Below are 13,704 nucleotides of genomic sequence, written 5' to 3' on the forward strand. Positions count from 1 at the left end.
TTTACCATCTTTAATGCATTCTTGAATTCTCAGTATGCTTTCCCATGTCTAATTAGAGTCCAGTAGCGGAATAGCAAAACTCTGATTTGATGATATGTTCAAGCAGAATAAGGGGAATTTGCTTGAAATTAGGGGAATTTGCTTAAAATAAAAAAGAAAATCGCACTCACATGAAACTCGCATTTACACGACCTATTTAAAATAATGCGTTCTTTTCATATGTGATTTCTGTGCAACTCGCAACGCACAGAAACTATGTGTGAAACTTGCTTGCGTAAATGCATCCTTAAAGAGATCCTGCCACCATTCCTCACAGATCTTCTTTAAAGCGTCTCTTTGGTTTTGGGACAAAATTCTGTCCCGAGGCAGAAGGTTATATTACCTGCAATTATTCTTCGCTGCCACCCCTCCCATCTGCCAGTTTCGAGCCCTGTTTTCTGGCATCAAAGATGACTGCAGCAATTTTCTAACTACCTAGTTCTGGCCAAGCAGAGGGAAAATGTAGTGCATTAGTCTAACAATGCACTGTGGGGATTAGGTAGTTTGTATATTGCATAAGATGTACAAAATCAGGACCCAGAACCTGAAAATTGGAGGGACTGCACAGGAGAACAACTGTAGGTAATATAAACCTCTTGTACTGGAACAGAAGTGTGTCACAAACCAGAAGGTCTCTTTAATAAATAATTGCATTTCCTGTAATATAACAAGTCTGGAGAATGTTTTCTTTGTTATTTCTGATAGAAATGTATGAATTGATAAGTTGACAACTTGGGGTTACTATTTCCCTTGTCAAAGGGGTGTAACCGTACATAGGGTTATACTGTCACTACTGATTGGTCAGTGTCATACTGTATATTGACCCTGCCCCCTACACCCCACTCCAACGTTTAGCAACCATTTTATTCATACATTTTTAGGAGGAACAGCATAACATACAGTTGTTCGAAAAGGTTCTTCAGAATTATAATTTCATAGGGAATATAAGGATTTACTGAAAGACATGTCTGAAGTGCTGACAGTTCCTCTTTAAAATATAATGAAATTATTTAAACAAGAGAATGAGAAAGTGGGAAATAGAGAGAGAACAAGAGAGATTTTTTTCCAGAGGTGCCACAAGATAAAAAAATTTTGACGAGTTTGCTGCATACCAAAAAGGTGGAGAGGGGAATAAACCCCTACCAGATTCCTCAGGCATTATTTCTCATTGGGGCAAAGTGTTAAGGCCTCCCTCACACAGGCGTTTGCGGAAACGCAGCGTTTTTCACCGCTGCTTTTATCGCAGATTCAGCCGGTTTCCAGCAGTGTTGGCATGTGATATGCCAGCGTTTTGACCACGTTTTCAGCACAGCTGAAAACGCAGCCAAAGATGCTAAAAAAAAACAAAAAACAATACTCACCTGGAAAGTGTCATTGGGGTCCCTGGATCTCCGTGCAGCCTTCCCTGTACTTGTCAAGCTGGCAGGGGATATTTTGCTAATGACGGCAATTGGAAATCCCCGCCTCTAGCAAGAGATTGCTCTGATTGGCCGAGTCAGCTGATTGACAGCCCACATAAGCCAATCAGAGCCAGCACTGAATGAATGGTTGTGATTGGTGCATTCAGCACTGGCTGTGATTCTCTGGGAGGGCTGTCATTCACATCTGACTTAGCCAATCAGACCAATCTCTAGCTGGAGGTGGGGAATTCAATCTCTGTCTCTAGCAGAAGATGCCGGGTTTGACAGCTGGGTCAGTGAGCCAGATGAACAGAGCTTTTACGTCACTGCCGGTGAATACTAACGCTGTTGCTGCTCCTCACATGATGTTAGCAGACACATCCCTCAGACACATCCCTCAAAGAAGCCTGTCTCCTCAGTGCTCACTGCCTCTTCACATGGGAGGAGAAGCTTTGGTTCTCCGGCTTACTGACACAGCTGAGATGTTATCTTGACAATGATAGCAATACATCCTTGTGGTAACTGCAATAGGTCGTATGTCAAAAAAATAATAATCAAATTTTGGTTTATTACACTTTAGTGGCCAATCTAGTGAACTACACCAACTGCAATATGTCATATGTCAACAGACCAATGAGAAACCGTCAAATTCCCTTTCTTTCTATAGGACAAATCAAGATAATGGGGGCAAAATGGGAGTGTTTTTTTTCTCTCCTGTAAAGTTTGATAGATTTGACATACAACTGTTTATATCTACCATTCTTCTCCATTGATATATCTGGTAATGTCTCCAATGGAGATATTTTTAATGTCGCATGTTCTTCTGAACCACATGTGATTCCCCTCACTCTCCCCCCTCCCTAACTCTCTCCCACTCTCCCTCTCCCCACACCTTGAGAAAAATTGTAAATTTTCTATTGTAAGATACAATTAAGTTACTTGCACAAGCTTTATCAGCAATGTGACTAATGCCGGAATGAACCTGTATGCTTGTTATCTCAATAAAAAAAAGAATTTACTAAAAAAAAAAAAAAAAAAAGATTTGACATACAACCTATTGCAGTTACCACAACGACATACTACTGTCTTTTGTCCTCTGTCAGAGGAGTTACTACTGTAAGTGATCATTACTGACAGGCAGAGTAGCAAACAGAGTTTAGATGGGTGCTCAGTAGAGTTGAGCGAACGTACTCTGCCGAGCTTGATGCTCGTTTGAGTATTAGTGTACTCGATGGTGCTCGTTACTCGAATGAGCATCAAGCCGTGTTCGACCCCCCCCCCCCCCCCCCAGTTTGTGGCTCCTCCCCGCTATGACGTGTCTGTTTTGGCCTCTCCCCGCCGCGAGAGAGAGAATGAACACACAAACCAAGAAAAAAAAAGCTCAGGACCCCAGTTTTTGGCTTCTCCCCGCCGCAGCGTGCGTCAATGGCAAATTGGGGAGAGGGGAAGAAAAAAAAGCTCGGCACCCGGCGTCCCACATACAAAAATGCTTGAGTCTCCCATTGTAGTCAATGGGGTTCGTTACTCGAGTAGAGCTCTCGAATTTTACGAAAAGCTCGAATCGAATAACGCGGACTCGAGCATTTGGGTGCTCGCTCATCTCTAATTCTTACTACATATTTGCTATGGTGTCCCTTAGTCCCCACAAACCTCCAGCTAATGTGTTCAGTGCCAGCGATAGTATGCCCCTTTGCGGACCCGAGCATTTGGGTGCTCGCTAGAGATGAGCGAACGCGTTCGTCCGAGCTTGATATTCGTGCGAATATTAGGGTGTTCGGGATGTTCGTTATTCGTAACGAACACCATGCGGTGTTCTGGTTAATTTAACTTTCTTCCCTGAGACGTTAGCGCTTTTTTTTGGCCAATATAAAGACAGGGAAGGCATTACAACTTCCCCCTGCAACGTTTAAGCCCTATACCACCCCCCTGCTGTGAGTGGCTGGGGAGATAAGGTGTCACCCGAGTATTGAAATCTGCCCCTCCCGCTGCTCGCTATGGATGCATTCTATATGCGCTCAATGGGGCCAGCGGCAGCAGCGCTGACCCCATTGAGAACATATAGAAGACAAATCCTTCTTCTCTGGCACAGCTGTAACAGCTGTAGCAGAGAAGAACGATGTTTGCCCATTGAATTCAATGGAGCGGCAATACAGCATGTTCCACTGAATGCAATGGGCTGCCGGCGATCGCAGGATGAATGGTCGGAAAGGGGTTAAATATATAACCCCTTTCCTGCAATTCATCCAGAAATGTGTTACACTAAAAATATATACCGGCGTATAAGGCGACGGGGCGTATAAGACGACCCCCCAACTGTCACCTTATACGCCGGCAATACAGTGGAGCAAAGAATAAAAATCATTACTTACGTTTTTAGATGATCTGCGGCGCTCCTGCAGGCTGTCACTCCCTCCTGGTCCACGGCAGAGTATTGCTTTCTCCACGAAAAGACTTTAAATCCCTGACACACAGTCTCATTGTTATATAACCAATTACTAGACGAAAAACTAGGCGACCATCGCCCCAGGTGGGTGGGGGCTTGGGAAGAAGCGCTAGGCCGGCCGGTCCCAGGAGAGCTCTGGTCTAGGGCTTTTCAGCTCACACATAAGATGTCCATCGCAAGCAGAATCTAGGAGCTAAACTTCAAAATTCTATCTAGATGGTACATGACTCCAGAAAGATTACATACCATCTTCCCATCAACCTCGAGCATCTGCTGGCGCTGCAAAGCAGAGACCGGCTCGATGCTTCACATTTGGTGGGAATGCCCCATGGTCGCACCCATCTGGCACCAAATGAAAAACCTGTACGAGAGTACGTGCAGGGAGACTCTGGACATGACACCGGAGCTGGCGCTTTTGTCGATTGCCCCCAACACCCTGTCCCTCAAAAAAGGCCTCTTAAAGTTCTTCATTTTGGCAACCCGCCTGTCAATCCCCAGGTTCTGGAAACAGGACAAGGAGGTTCCCAGACACGCGTGGGTGGGGGCAATGGACGAAATAGCCCGGATGGAGAGACTGAGGCTAACCGATGACCCCCAGGGTTACGATAATTTCTATAAGACCTGGGCAATGTGGATAGACATCCGGAAGACACCCTCATTCACCAGATGGCTACAAACAGGTTCTTGCACATAAAACCAAACGACCAAGGCTGGCCTCTATACCACTGAACCCAATACCTGGACCCCCCCCCCCCCTTTTCCCGCTCTTCCCTCCCCCCCTGGTCCCAAACCCCTGTCTTTTCATATGTTACTGTTTACGAGACGACAAATTTCAAGCAAAACGCATCTCTGTTTGAATGGGAATTTATTGCAATAATATTCATGGGGCCATGAGTGCTCTGCTCATGTTTAATATCATTTACGCGTTAATGTAATTGTTTTGCCTTAATGTTAAAATCCAATAAAAATTTATTGAACAAAAAAATTATGTCACTTTTGCTGCCTGTTATGTTACCGCAATAAAGACAAATTTATGGACTTTTAACAAACATCCGGTCTGGATCTGTGTCACTTAGGGGTGACCACCCATCTAAGTGGATGAAAGATGATGATCCTGTGATAGAGATATATATATATATAGATATATAGATATATATATGTATTATATTTATGTAGTAAGCTGGGTGCTTTTTCTGTAACTATTCAGTAAGCTTAGGTTTGGTATATCTATACAATAAGCTTTGTTCTGTTACTGTATTTATACAGTAACCTTCTGGTTGCATATATGTAAACTAATGTGGATGGCTTTCACTATACTCTCCTACAATAGCTGTTGTTGGGGGAATGAAGAGTACCTTGTTCACGTGGAAGATAAGCCTCTGTCAGAGTTGACCGAGCAGTAGCTTCTTTCTTGCTCTACAAGTAAAACCCTTACACTCTTAGCTGAGCGTCCATGTCTATGGAGCAGTGGGGAGGGATCGTGTTGGCCAAATACTAGTTAAGCTATCTAAAGTTTGTGTCAGCAGCTTTAACCTGACCCACCAATAGGGAGCGGGAGCGTTAAAAGTGCCTAGGGTAGCATGAACTCTGAATACAGCCCTAATCCAGTTAATCTATTAGTATGTTTTTGGAATGAGGGAGGAAACCTAGTACCTGGAGGTAGGACTACTGGGTAATTTGGCCTAAAATTAAAATTTTGATTGTTTCCAAAATTTTCTCGATTTCAACACAAATGTTCTCGTTTATTTGCTAAACGAGATAAAAGAATATACAAATATATTTTTATATAAGAGAATCGCATGCACTGCAAATCCTTAATATTTACTGATTCTCTGAATTGTATTCAGCGCTGAGTGTTTAGCAATTTTTTTTATGAAAACCGGCCTGGCACCTGTGCCTCGCCCTTTGTATTCACCCAATCTCGCTCCCTGTGACTTTTTTTGTGAGTATTTTGAGCAGTGAAAAAGAAAACAAATCTAAACAGTCTGATTGCCATTAGGGAGTCGGGAAGGAATTTTTTCCCCAAAAGGGCTAATTGGCTTCTGCTCTTGGGGTTTTTTGCCTTCCTCTAGATCAACAAAGGAGGCTAGACAGGCTGGACTAGATGGACATTGTCTTCATTCAGCCTTACATACTATGTTACTATATTGTTCACATAAATCAGTCATCACAAAACGGGCAAAAACTGAAAACTTATTGGGAAAAAAATCACTGAAACTTAATATAACCTTCACCAACAATGTCGGCTGTGAAGTGGTCATGTGCCTTTAATTGTAACACATGACCACTGTAGCTTGCGCTGGGATCAGAGTGGCAGGGACTGGTCCTCCTTTACTGGATCTGGGCCATTTAAGAGGCGAGTTTAGCTTGTTTTTTATTTTTAAATATTCCCTGTCCGTTATATATAATTTTTTAGTTCCAGAAAAAGGCTTTCATTTAAATTCAGATTAATAGGATATCTCAACATGTCTATTCTAATATGTTTTTACAGTTGTCACGGGTTGGGATATGATTCAGCAAATAGAGTTACAGAAAATAACACACTGTGCCTCTTTTTGGAGCAAAAATTAATATAAGACAGTGTCTTATTTTCAGGGAAACATGGTAGTTCAGTTTGTGTTACTTTACTGTTATTCTTGTATTACATGTTTATTCTGTGTATAATAGGAAAAGTAATTATACAGTATTTATTCTGCCAATACTGTGTAATGTAACACTGGTCTATTGCTTCATTTCCTTGTTGTTGCTATATCATGTATACTTTTTCTCTACCCCTGCAAGTGTTTTCAACACTTCTCTCAAAGAGGGTTTTGAGAAAGCGGAAAGAGACAGAATACACTAAAGGAAACATCAGGGCAGATAAGAAGGGAGGCAAAGTGAGTGAGGAGGTGGTGGAGATTCCAAAGAATTGCCCAGAACTGCATCTTATGTCAAGTAATCAATACATAGTTCACATATTGTGTCTACATTATGTTATTTAGTGTAACTATAAGCTGAACCCTGGTAGTAAATTCACATTCCCTTTAAAAGCCACAATTTCACTTTACTAAAGTGATATAGATGTCAACAGGTCCCAACAATCTTGTGGTTCCCCATTCTTCTGACCTTATCAGAACACCTAAGAAATCAAGACCTCTACTCTAAGAATGTAGTTATCTTTAAGGAAAGGAGATTAAAGAAGACAAGTTGACAGTTAATGAGTGGGGGAGAGTAGCGTGTTAGTGAACTTGAAAGATTACGTCTGGTTAGACGGTTCACTCATTGTATGGGAGCTGCCTTCAAAACGTCTACTACTCCCGCATGTTCTGAACTCTACAGAAATCCATCATTTCATTTTCATCCTTTTGAAGTTCTTTGCAAAAAGTACTCATTTTTAACACCATCCCCTGGGAAAAAACAGAAAAGCAAAGCGTAATATGCTGCTTTTAACATAGAGAGCACAGCACCTTAGAGGACAACTCTCTCCACACAAATGTCTTTATACAAAAATCGTAATATAAAAGAGAATATTGTGACACTAGGATTATTTATTTCAATACAAGAACCAACATAGCAGGAAAATAGGAAGCAACGTGCATGTACAGCCATGCAAAATCTGAATATTAGCTTTGGTAATGGGTGCAAAAAATACTGGTGGTAATCCTGCTTTCCATTTTTTATCAAACAAGTTCAGTAGGACAACGTACCGTTGCTTTGGATAGGTTTGGACACTTTTATTAGATGGTAGAACAACAAGCTGTGACTCCTTCTGATAGTCTGCATGAGGTTTTGATTATGTTAAGGTTTATAGTAATAAGGGTTGTGTCTAGAGATGAGCGAACGTACTCGGTAAGGGCGATTTCGCAATCGAGCACCGCGATTTTCGAGTACTTCACTACTCGGGTGTAAAGTACTCGGGTGCGCTGTTGGTGAGCGGGGGTTGCAGCGGGGAGTGGGGGGGAGAGGGAGAGAGAGAGGGCTCCCCCCTGTTCCCCGCTGCTACCCCCCACTCCCCTCTGCAACCCCCCGCTCACCCACAGCGCCCCTGAGTACTTTTCACCCGAGTAGTGAAGTACTCGAAAATCGCGGTGCTCGATTGCGAAATCGCCCTTACCGAGTACGTTCGCTCATCTCTAGTTGTGTCATTAGAACAGTACCTTCCCTTATTCGGCTATATTGACATCATACATGTACCCCTCGCTCATCCCACCTCTATGAGTCAGAATAGGGAGACACCATGTACTGCTACAATTCTCCAACAATGGTTGTCTGGCCAAGTAAGGCTCTCTTTCAGCATTAAGAGATGATCGCCAAGGGTAAGAGAAGGAGGACCAGCTTCTGATTAAGGCCTTATGCACACAAACGTGTGCAATTTTGGTCAGTGAAAAACTGACCGATTTCATTGTAAGTGGAGGTGTGTTTTACATGTTTTTGTGTTTTTCATGAGCTAGTGTCATTTGAGTGCAACCTGTTTTTAAACCTTTCCAATCCATTATCTGACGTCTGAAGACATTATGATTTGAAGGCTGTACAGCTCCGATGTCGGAAGACGTCCGGCAGGGTATTTTTACTGTATATTACTGGCTGCTCTATTGTTGGGGACCTCTCCAGCATGTCCCATACCGCAGTACTGGCTCTAGCCAGCAGGTGACACCATTGTATAATGGCAGAAAGAGAAAGCCCCCTAGGAAACCCTGAATCCAAAATTGGATTGCAAAGGGTTAATGGTAAAAAAAAGAAGGCGGTCCAATTGATGTCATTAAAGACTCCCATTGAATTCAGTGGGTGTGTGAAAGAAAACAGAATGTATTGACTTGAATATGTGATTCGGGTCCAAGAATCACACCAGAATGTGTTACAATTCATATACATTTTGTTAGATTGCCAATTACAATTTTTTGACAGTGTTCGTTTTCGTTTTTCAAGTATTTTAACACAAACACACGCTGTACGAGATGTTCAAAAATAATAATTGTGTTTCTGCTTAGTGTAAGATTCTGGGTGCTGTATCTGAACACCTTTATGTTCTTAATATTCCATTATCATAATCATAGCCAACTGCATTTATATTGTTGATCTGAGACAGATTTTGTATTCTGGCGTTCAGTAGATGTAAGGCGATAGTAGGGCATGAACAATATTATGCTGTTTTATTTGCGTTTGTATGAACAGGTACCCAAACTAAAAAGGAATCTTTTTCTGGTGGGTGGCACTTTACTAGAAAAGGGTTCTATTGCTAGGTGAATGTGGAGCCCTTCAGAGGCGCTATCCAGCCGACGTTGTTGGGGAAGCTTGTGTTCAGCTCCACTGATTTCTTTTCTTTAACTCGTTCTTCAGTCTTTCGCCTATTTTGCCTGGCTTATTCATATGAACAACGTGCAGCTGTGAAATTTCGTTTGCTTTTCCACTTCCAAAGAACTTGTTTAAAAAGTTGCACAGAGTGAGATTGGGTGAATACGGAGGAGGAGGCAAGGGTGTCATGCAGCTTTTCATCAAAACATGCTTAACACTCAGCGCTGTCCTGATGGAAGAACCAGTCACCTGTTTGCCTCACCTGATCTCACTCCATGTGACTTTTTTATGACCGCTTTGGACCCTGGAAAAGGAAACAAAATTTCACAGCTGCGCTTTATTCAGATGAATCGGCCAACACAAAATAGACAAAAAATGTAACAACTTGTTGGAAAAAAATTACTAGAACCAAATGTCTGCAGAACCCTCTGAAGGGTTCTGCAGACATTCATGTAGCAATTGAAGCCTGTACTAGTAACGCTTTGCCCACCAGAAGAAGATTGTTTCATTTGGGTACCCCCTCGTATATCCGTGTTTTTGTAATATACACACACATATACATAAATACATGTGGATATTAAGAATCACACCAGCCATGAACTACATGGTATATGCGCTGTACACATACTGTATTTATTCAATATGTATAATGGCAGGTTACACTGATAGTAAATCCTTTTTTCTATTAAACTTTGCAGCTCCACCACCTGTTTCCAAGCGTCGATCCCTTTTAGCTAGCCCTGATGATTCCCCAGATATCGCTCCAAGCAGAAAGCGAAGGCAACGAGGCCAAAAAGGGTATTACACACAAGTAAAGGATAAAGTTCTACAACTTGAAGATCAAGAGGAACAAAGGTACAGTACTTTATTTAAAGGGAGTCTGCCAGCTGGAACATGGAGTCCAAAGTGCAGGCAACATGTTATGGAGCGGGAGGAGCTCAGCAGATTGCATATAGTTTTATGGGGTAAGATTCAATAGAACTTGTATTTCAGTCATTTATATCTCTGCACATCCTGCTTGTTCAAGCTGACTGATTCCCTTTAAAGGGTCGTCTTGAGATAAGTATTGCCCATGGACGGTATCAGCTATTGCATAATGTACAAAATATCTCTCTGGGTTTTCCTTATTTTATTTTTGCATGAATGGGAGGGGCACTTTAAAGGGGATTCTAGAAGGTTTTTTTTCCTCCCATCTAAAGCTATGCTAGTGCTAGACAATACACTTATATGCAACGTTCTTGGGCATAGCCATAGTAACTAGAGTGAAAAATAAAATGGTTTACATTGCTGGCTTAATTGAGGAAACTACCATTAGTGCGCAAGAGAAAAAAAAATGTTTCTATTACATAGTGACTTCTTATTTCATACCTGAAGTGGATTAGAGATTCCTTAAATCATTGTCAGTTATTGAGGATACATTTCTAGCCTATGTGGCTGGATTCACGCAGGTGAGCGCGATGTTGGGCCGAGAAACTCTGCCCGATATCACACTTGCCATCTCACTTACATGAGCATCACATGTCAAGCAAGTGCCGTGCAATGTTTTTAAAGGTCCCATGGGGTAAGGCGTTCCGAGAGAAGGGCAAAGGATAGAACATGCTGCGATTCGTTTTTTTTCTCCCAGCATTGCTCTAAGGTAAAACCCCCATGGAAATAACTCTCTTTAAAAGAATGGAGTTCATATTAGTGAGAGTCTTGTGCATCTTACAACGCACAAAACTCCTGCGAGATTCTCACCCGTGTGAATGTAGCCAATATGTCAACGAATACAAGTATTCATTTTTAGGTATAATGCTCAGTTCTGAATTGCTCCTAAATATATTCATGTGGCCTATTAAACTTCCAACTTTTGTACATATCTTTACGTCATATGAAATATGGTCGCACATTGCAATCACTTTCAACGCATAGTAGATGGTTCTGCACTTTAATAAGTCAAAAGCTTTCCCATTAATGACCAATAACGAACCACCATAGTAGAACATTGGAATACTAGCAACTCGATCGAGCATTGCTCTTAGCGAGTACCTGCCCGCTCGGAAGAAAAGGTTTGGCTGCCAGCAGCGGGGGAGAGCGGGAAGGAACGGAGGGGAGATCTCTCTCTCCCTCTCTCCCCCCGCTCCCCCCTGCTCATTGCCGCAACTCACCTCTCACCCGCGCCGGCAGCCGAGCCTTTTCTTCCGAACGGGGAGATACTTGCTAAGGAGGATGCTCGATCGAGTAATTGTCCTTAGCGAGTATGCTCGCTCATCTCTACTAGCAACCTAAAGAGATTTTCCAGGGAGATTACTATTGATGACCTATCCTCGGGATAGGTCATCAATAGTTGATCGGCTGGGGTCCGTCGCTCGGGACTCCGACCGATCAGCTGAGCGGGCGCATGCTGTCAGCGCCACAAATACACAGAGGTCGGAGCTAAAGCAGCGGAAGTCTTCGCGCTGACCTCTGTGTAGTGGCCAGCGCTTGTAACTGTAGGCAGGGCTCGCATTCATTTCAATGAGAGTTCGTTTCATTTAGTGAGTAAATCAAGTGTGATGTGAATAACAACTATTCGGCTTGACATAATCTGTATTTGTAATCAACCAATCTTGAACGTTTAACCACTGATTCCATATATTTGTGAATTGCTCTTGGTTTTCTTCTCGTATTGTCTTGTATCTCTCTTCTGTATTAATGACTTCTCTTTTAACCATCCTAGTATCAAGGGAGAGTCTGTTTCTCTCCAATATCTGGGGATCAATAATTTAGCAGCGTTGAGAAAGAATGGTATCACCGAGGATGATGTCATTCATTTACATAGTTTAATAAGGGAGGTTCTGGCGTTGGAACTGTCTTAGTATCTAAGAAAGAACCAATCTTTTGAATATTTGTCCAAAATGGATGTATTTTAGGGCAAGTGTACCAAATATCTGAAGAGTCCCTATGTCTTTTAAGGGTCTCCAGCATGACGCAGACTGTAATCCCAATCTGCTCTGTGTAACAGTTCTGGCGCTTTATGCCATCTAAAAATTAACTGGCAATGTAATTCTTGTAGATGCAGGGAAAATGAAAAAGAGTGAGAACCACTAAGAATTTTAGTCATTTCTTCTAAATTTCATTTAGTATTCAACCCTTGTTCCCATTTTCTAATATACTGTAGGAGAGGATCTCACTGGTATGAATTAGTGTCTTATACATCGTGGAAATAATACCTTTCTATGGGACTCATACCAAAAGCGACTGTAAAAAGGATTCTTTTTGTTGATATGTAAGATATCTGATGATTGAATTAATAAGAAAAGCTTCAAAACATTCATAATTGTTGATCGCAGTATACTTGGACAGGTTGGAGATATCTTGATGTGACATAAAAATTACCATTTTTAATTAAAAATCAGACTGATTCTGTATTCATTTTTAATTGCTCCATAAAGCCTCTCTCTTCACTTGTCCTTATTAAGGCTTGTTTGGCACAGTATATGTGTGTTAATTATCTGCCGATCCTCATTTCTCATTCTTGGTGTATTGATTTGCATTTTATGACCATTTTGTTTTTCATTTTTATAATGGAAATCCACTCTATGAATTTGTTTTTTGGTGAGACTTGTATTTTACTTAGCAACCAATCACAGGAGGCAGAGCTGCAGGGGGAGGGAGCAGCCTGAACCAATTATGAGATTAGAGGTGTGTCTTCATGGCCCAATGATGAGACAGGGGGTTTGACTCAGACTCCCTGTAGGCATTGTCGATTAACTGTAGTCACAGATCACATGTGTACCCTGATGGAGTTTAGATAAAAAACATTCAAGGGGCAAAATCTGAGGAAAATAAATAGCAGGTAATCCTCTTCTGTAGGCATTGACTTTACATATCATGCTTAAACTCACAACTGGATATATACTTTAATTGCAGTTTCAATTAATTGTTTAATTACAGAACATAATTATTAGCAAATGTGGGTTTGTCAACAAATCTTGTCTTCTTGAAAAAAAAGTTATGTTTATTAACAGCTTTGATATAGTTTTTGATTTCTCATGAATGAAGATGAGTTTTGTCTTTGTCTTCCATGTTAAATAATAACTCAAATGAATACCCAGTACAGATGCAGCAGGTCTCTGTGCAGTCAGTCACACACTGCTAGGAACAAACTGTTATGCCTATTCACTGATATTAATAGAAATGCAAGGGTCTGGGTGATTGTGTCCTGGTTAAACTTTGTCGGTGAGAATAATTCATAGACTGGTAGCTTGGGTAGGGAGCTAAAGGGTCACCGGGTCCAGCAATGCAGGATTCACTGCTGAGGAGAACACATTTATAAACCTAGAATCAATCTGGTGAGTCTCCTTTTTTTTGTTTCTTCTTTTTGCTGAAATAACAGCAAAACAGAAACAACTTTGAGCAGCTAGACAGCTTTGTTGCACCTTACGGTCTTTTTAGACTGTCTAAGTCCGTAGTACAATCTAATGAGTGTCAATTGATTAGCAATCTTTTAATTTTCCTTCACATTGGTTTATGAAGACGAACGATTAAATCTATGACCATTTGTCCCTATAGGCTGGATGTACAGCTCCT

General features: G+C 41.6%; 1 protein-coding gene across 2 annotated transcripts in view; it reads left to right on the forward strand.

Moving 5' to 3' along the window:
* The window catches only part of XRCC4 (X-ray repair cross complementing 4), a 326,880-nt gene that overhangs the window by 206,983 nt on the left and 106,193 nt on the right, over nt 1-13,704 (forward strand). For both annotated transcript variants that reach the window (XM_066601897.1, XM_066601898.1), the window contains one exon: nt 9,852-10,008. In XM_066601897.1, coding sequence (XP_066457994.1) covers nt 9,852-10,008 — 157 coding nt within the window. The remainder of the gene's footprint in view (nt 1-9,851; nt 10,009-13,704) is intronic.

Source organism: Eleutherodactylus coqui, chromosome 5 (assembly GCF_035609145.1).
Source record: "Eleutherodactylus coqui strain aEleCoq1 chromosome 5, aEleCoq1.hap1, whole genome shotgun sequence".
Taxonomy (NCBI): Eukaryota; Metazoa; Chordata; class Amphibia; order Anura; family Eleutherodactylidae; genus Eleutherodactylus; species Eleutherodactylus coqui.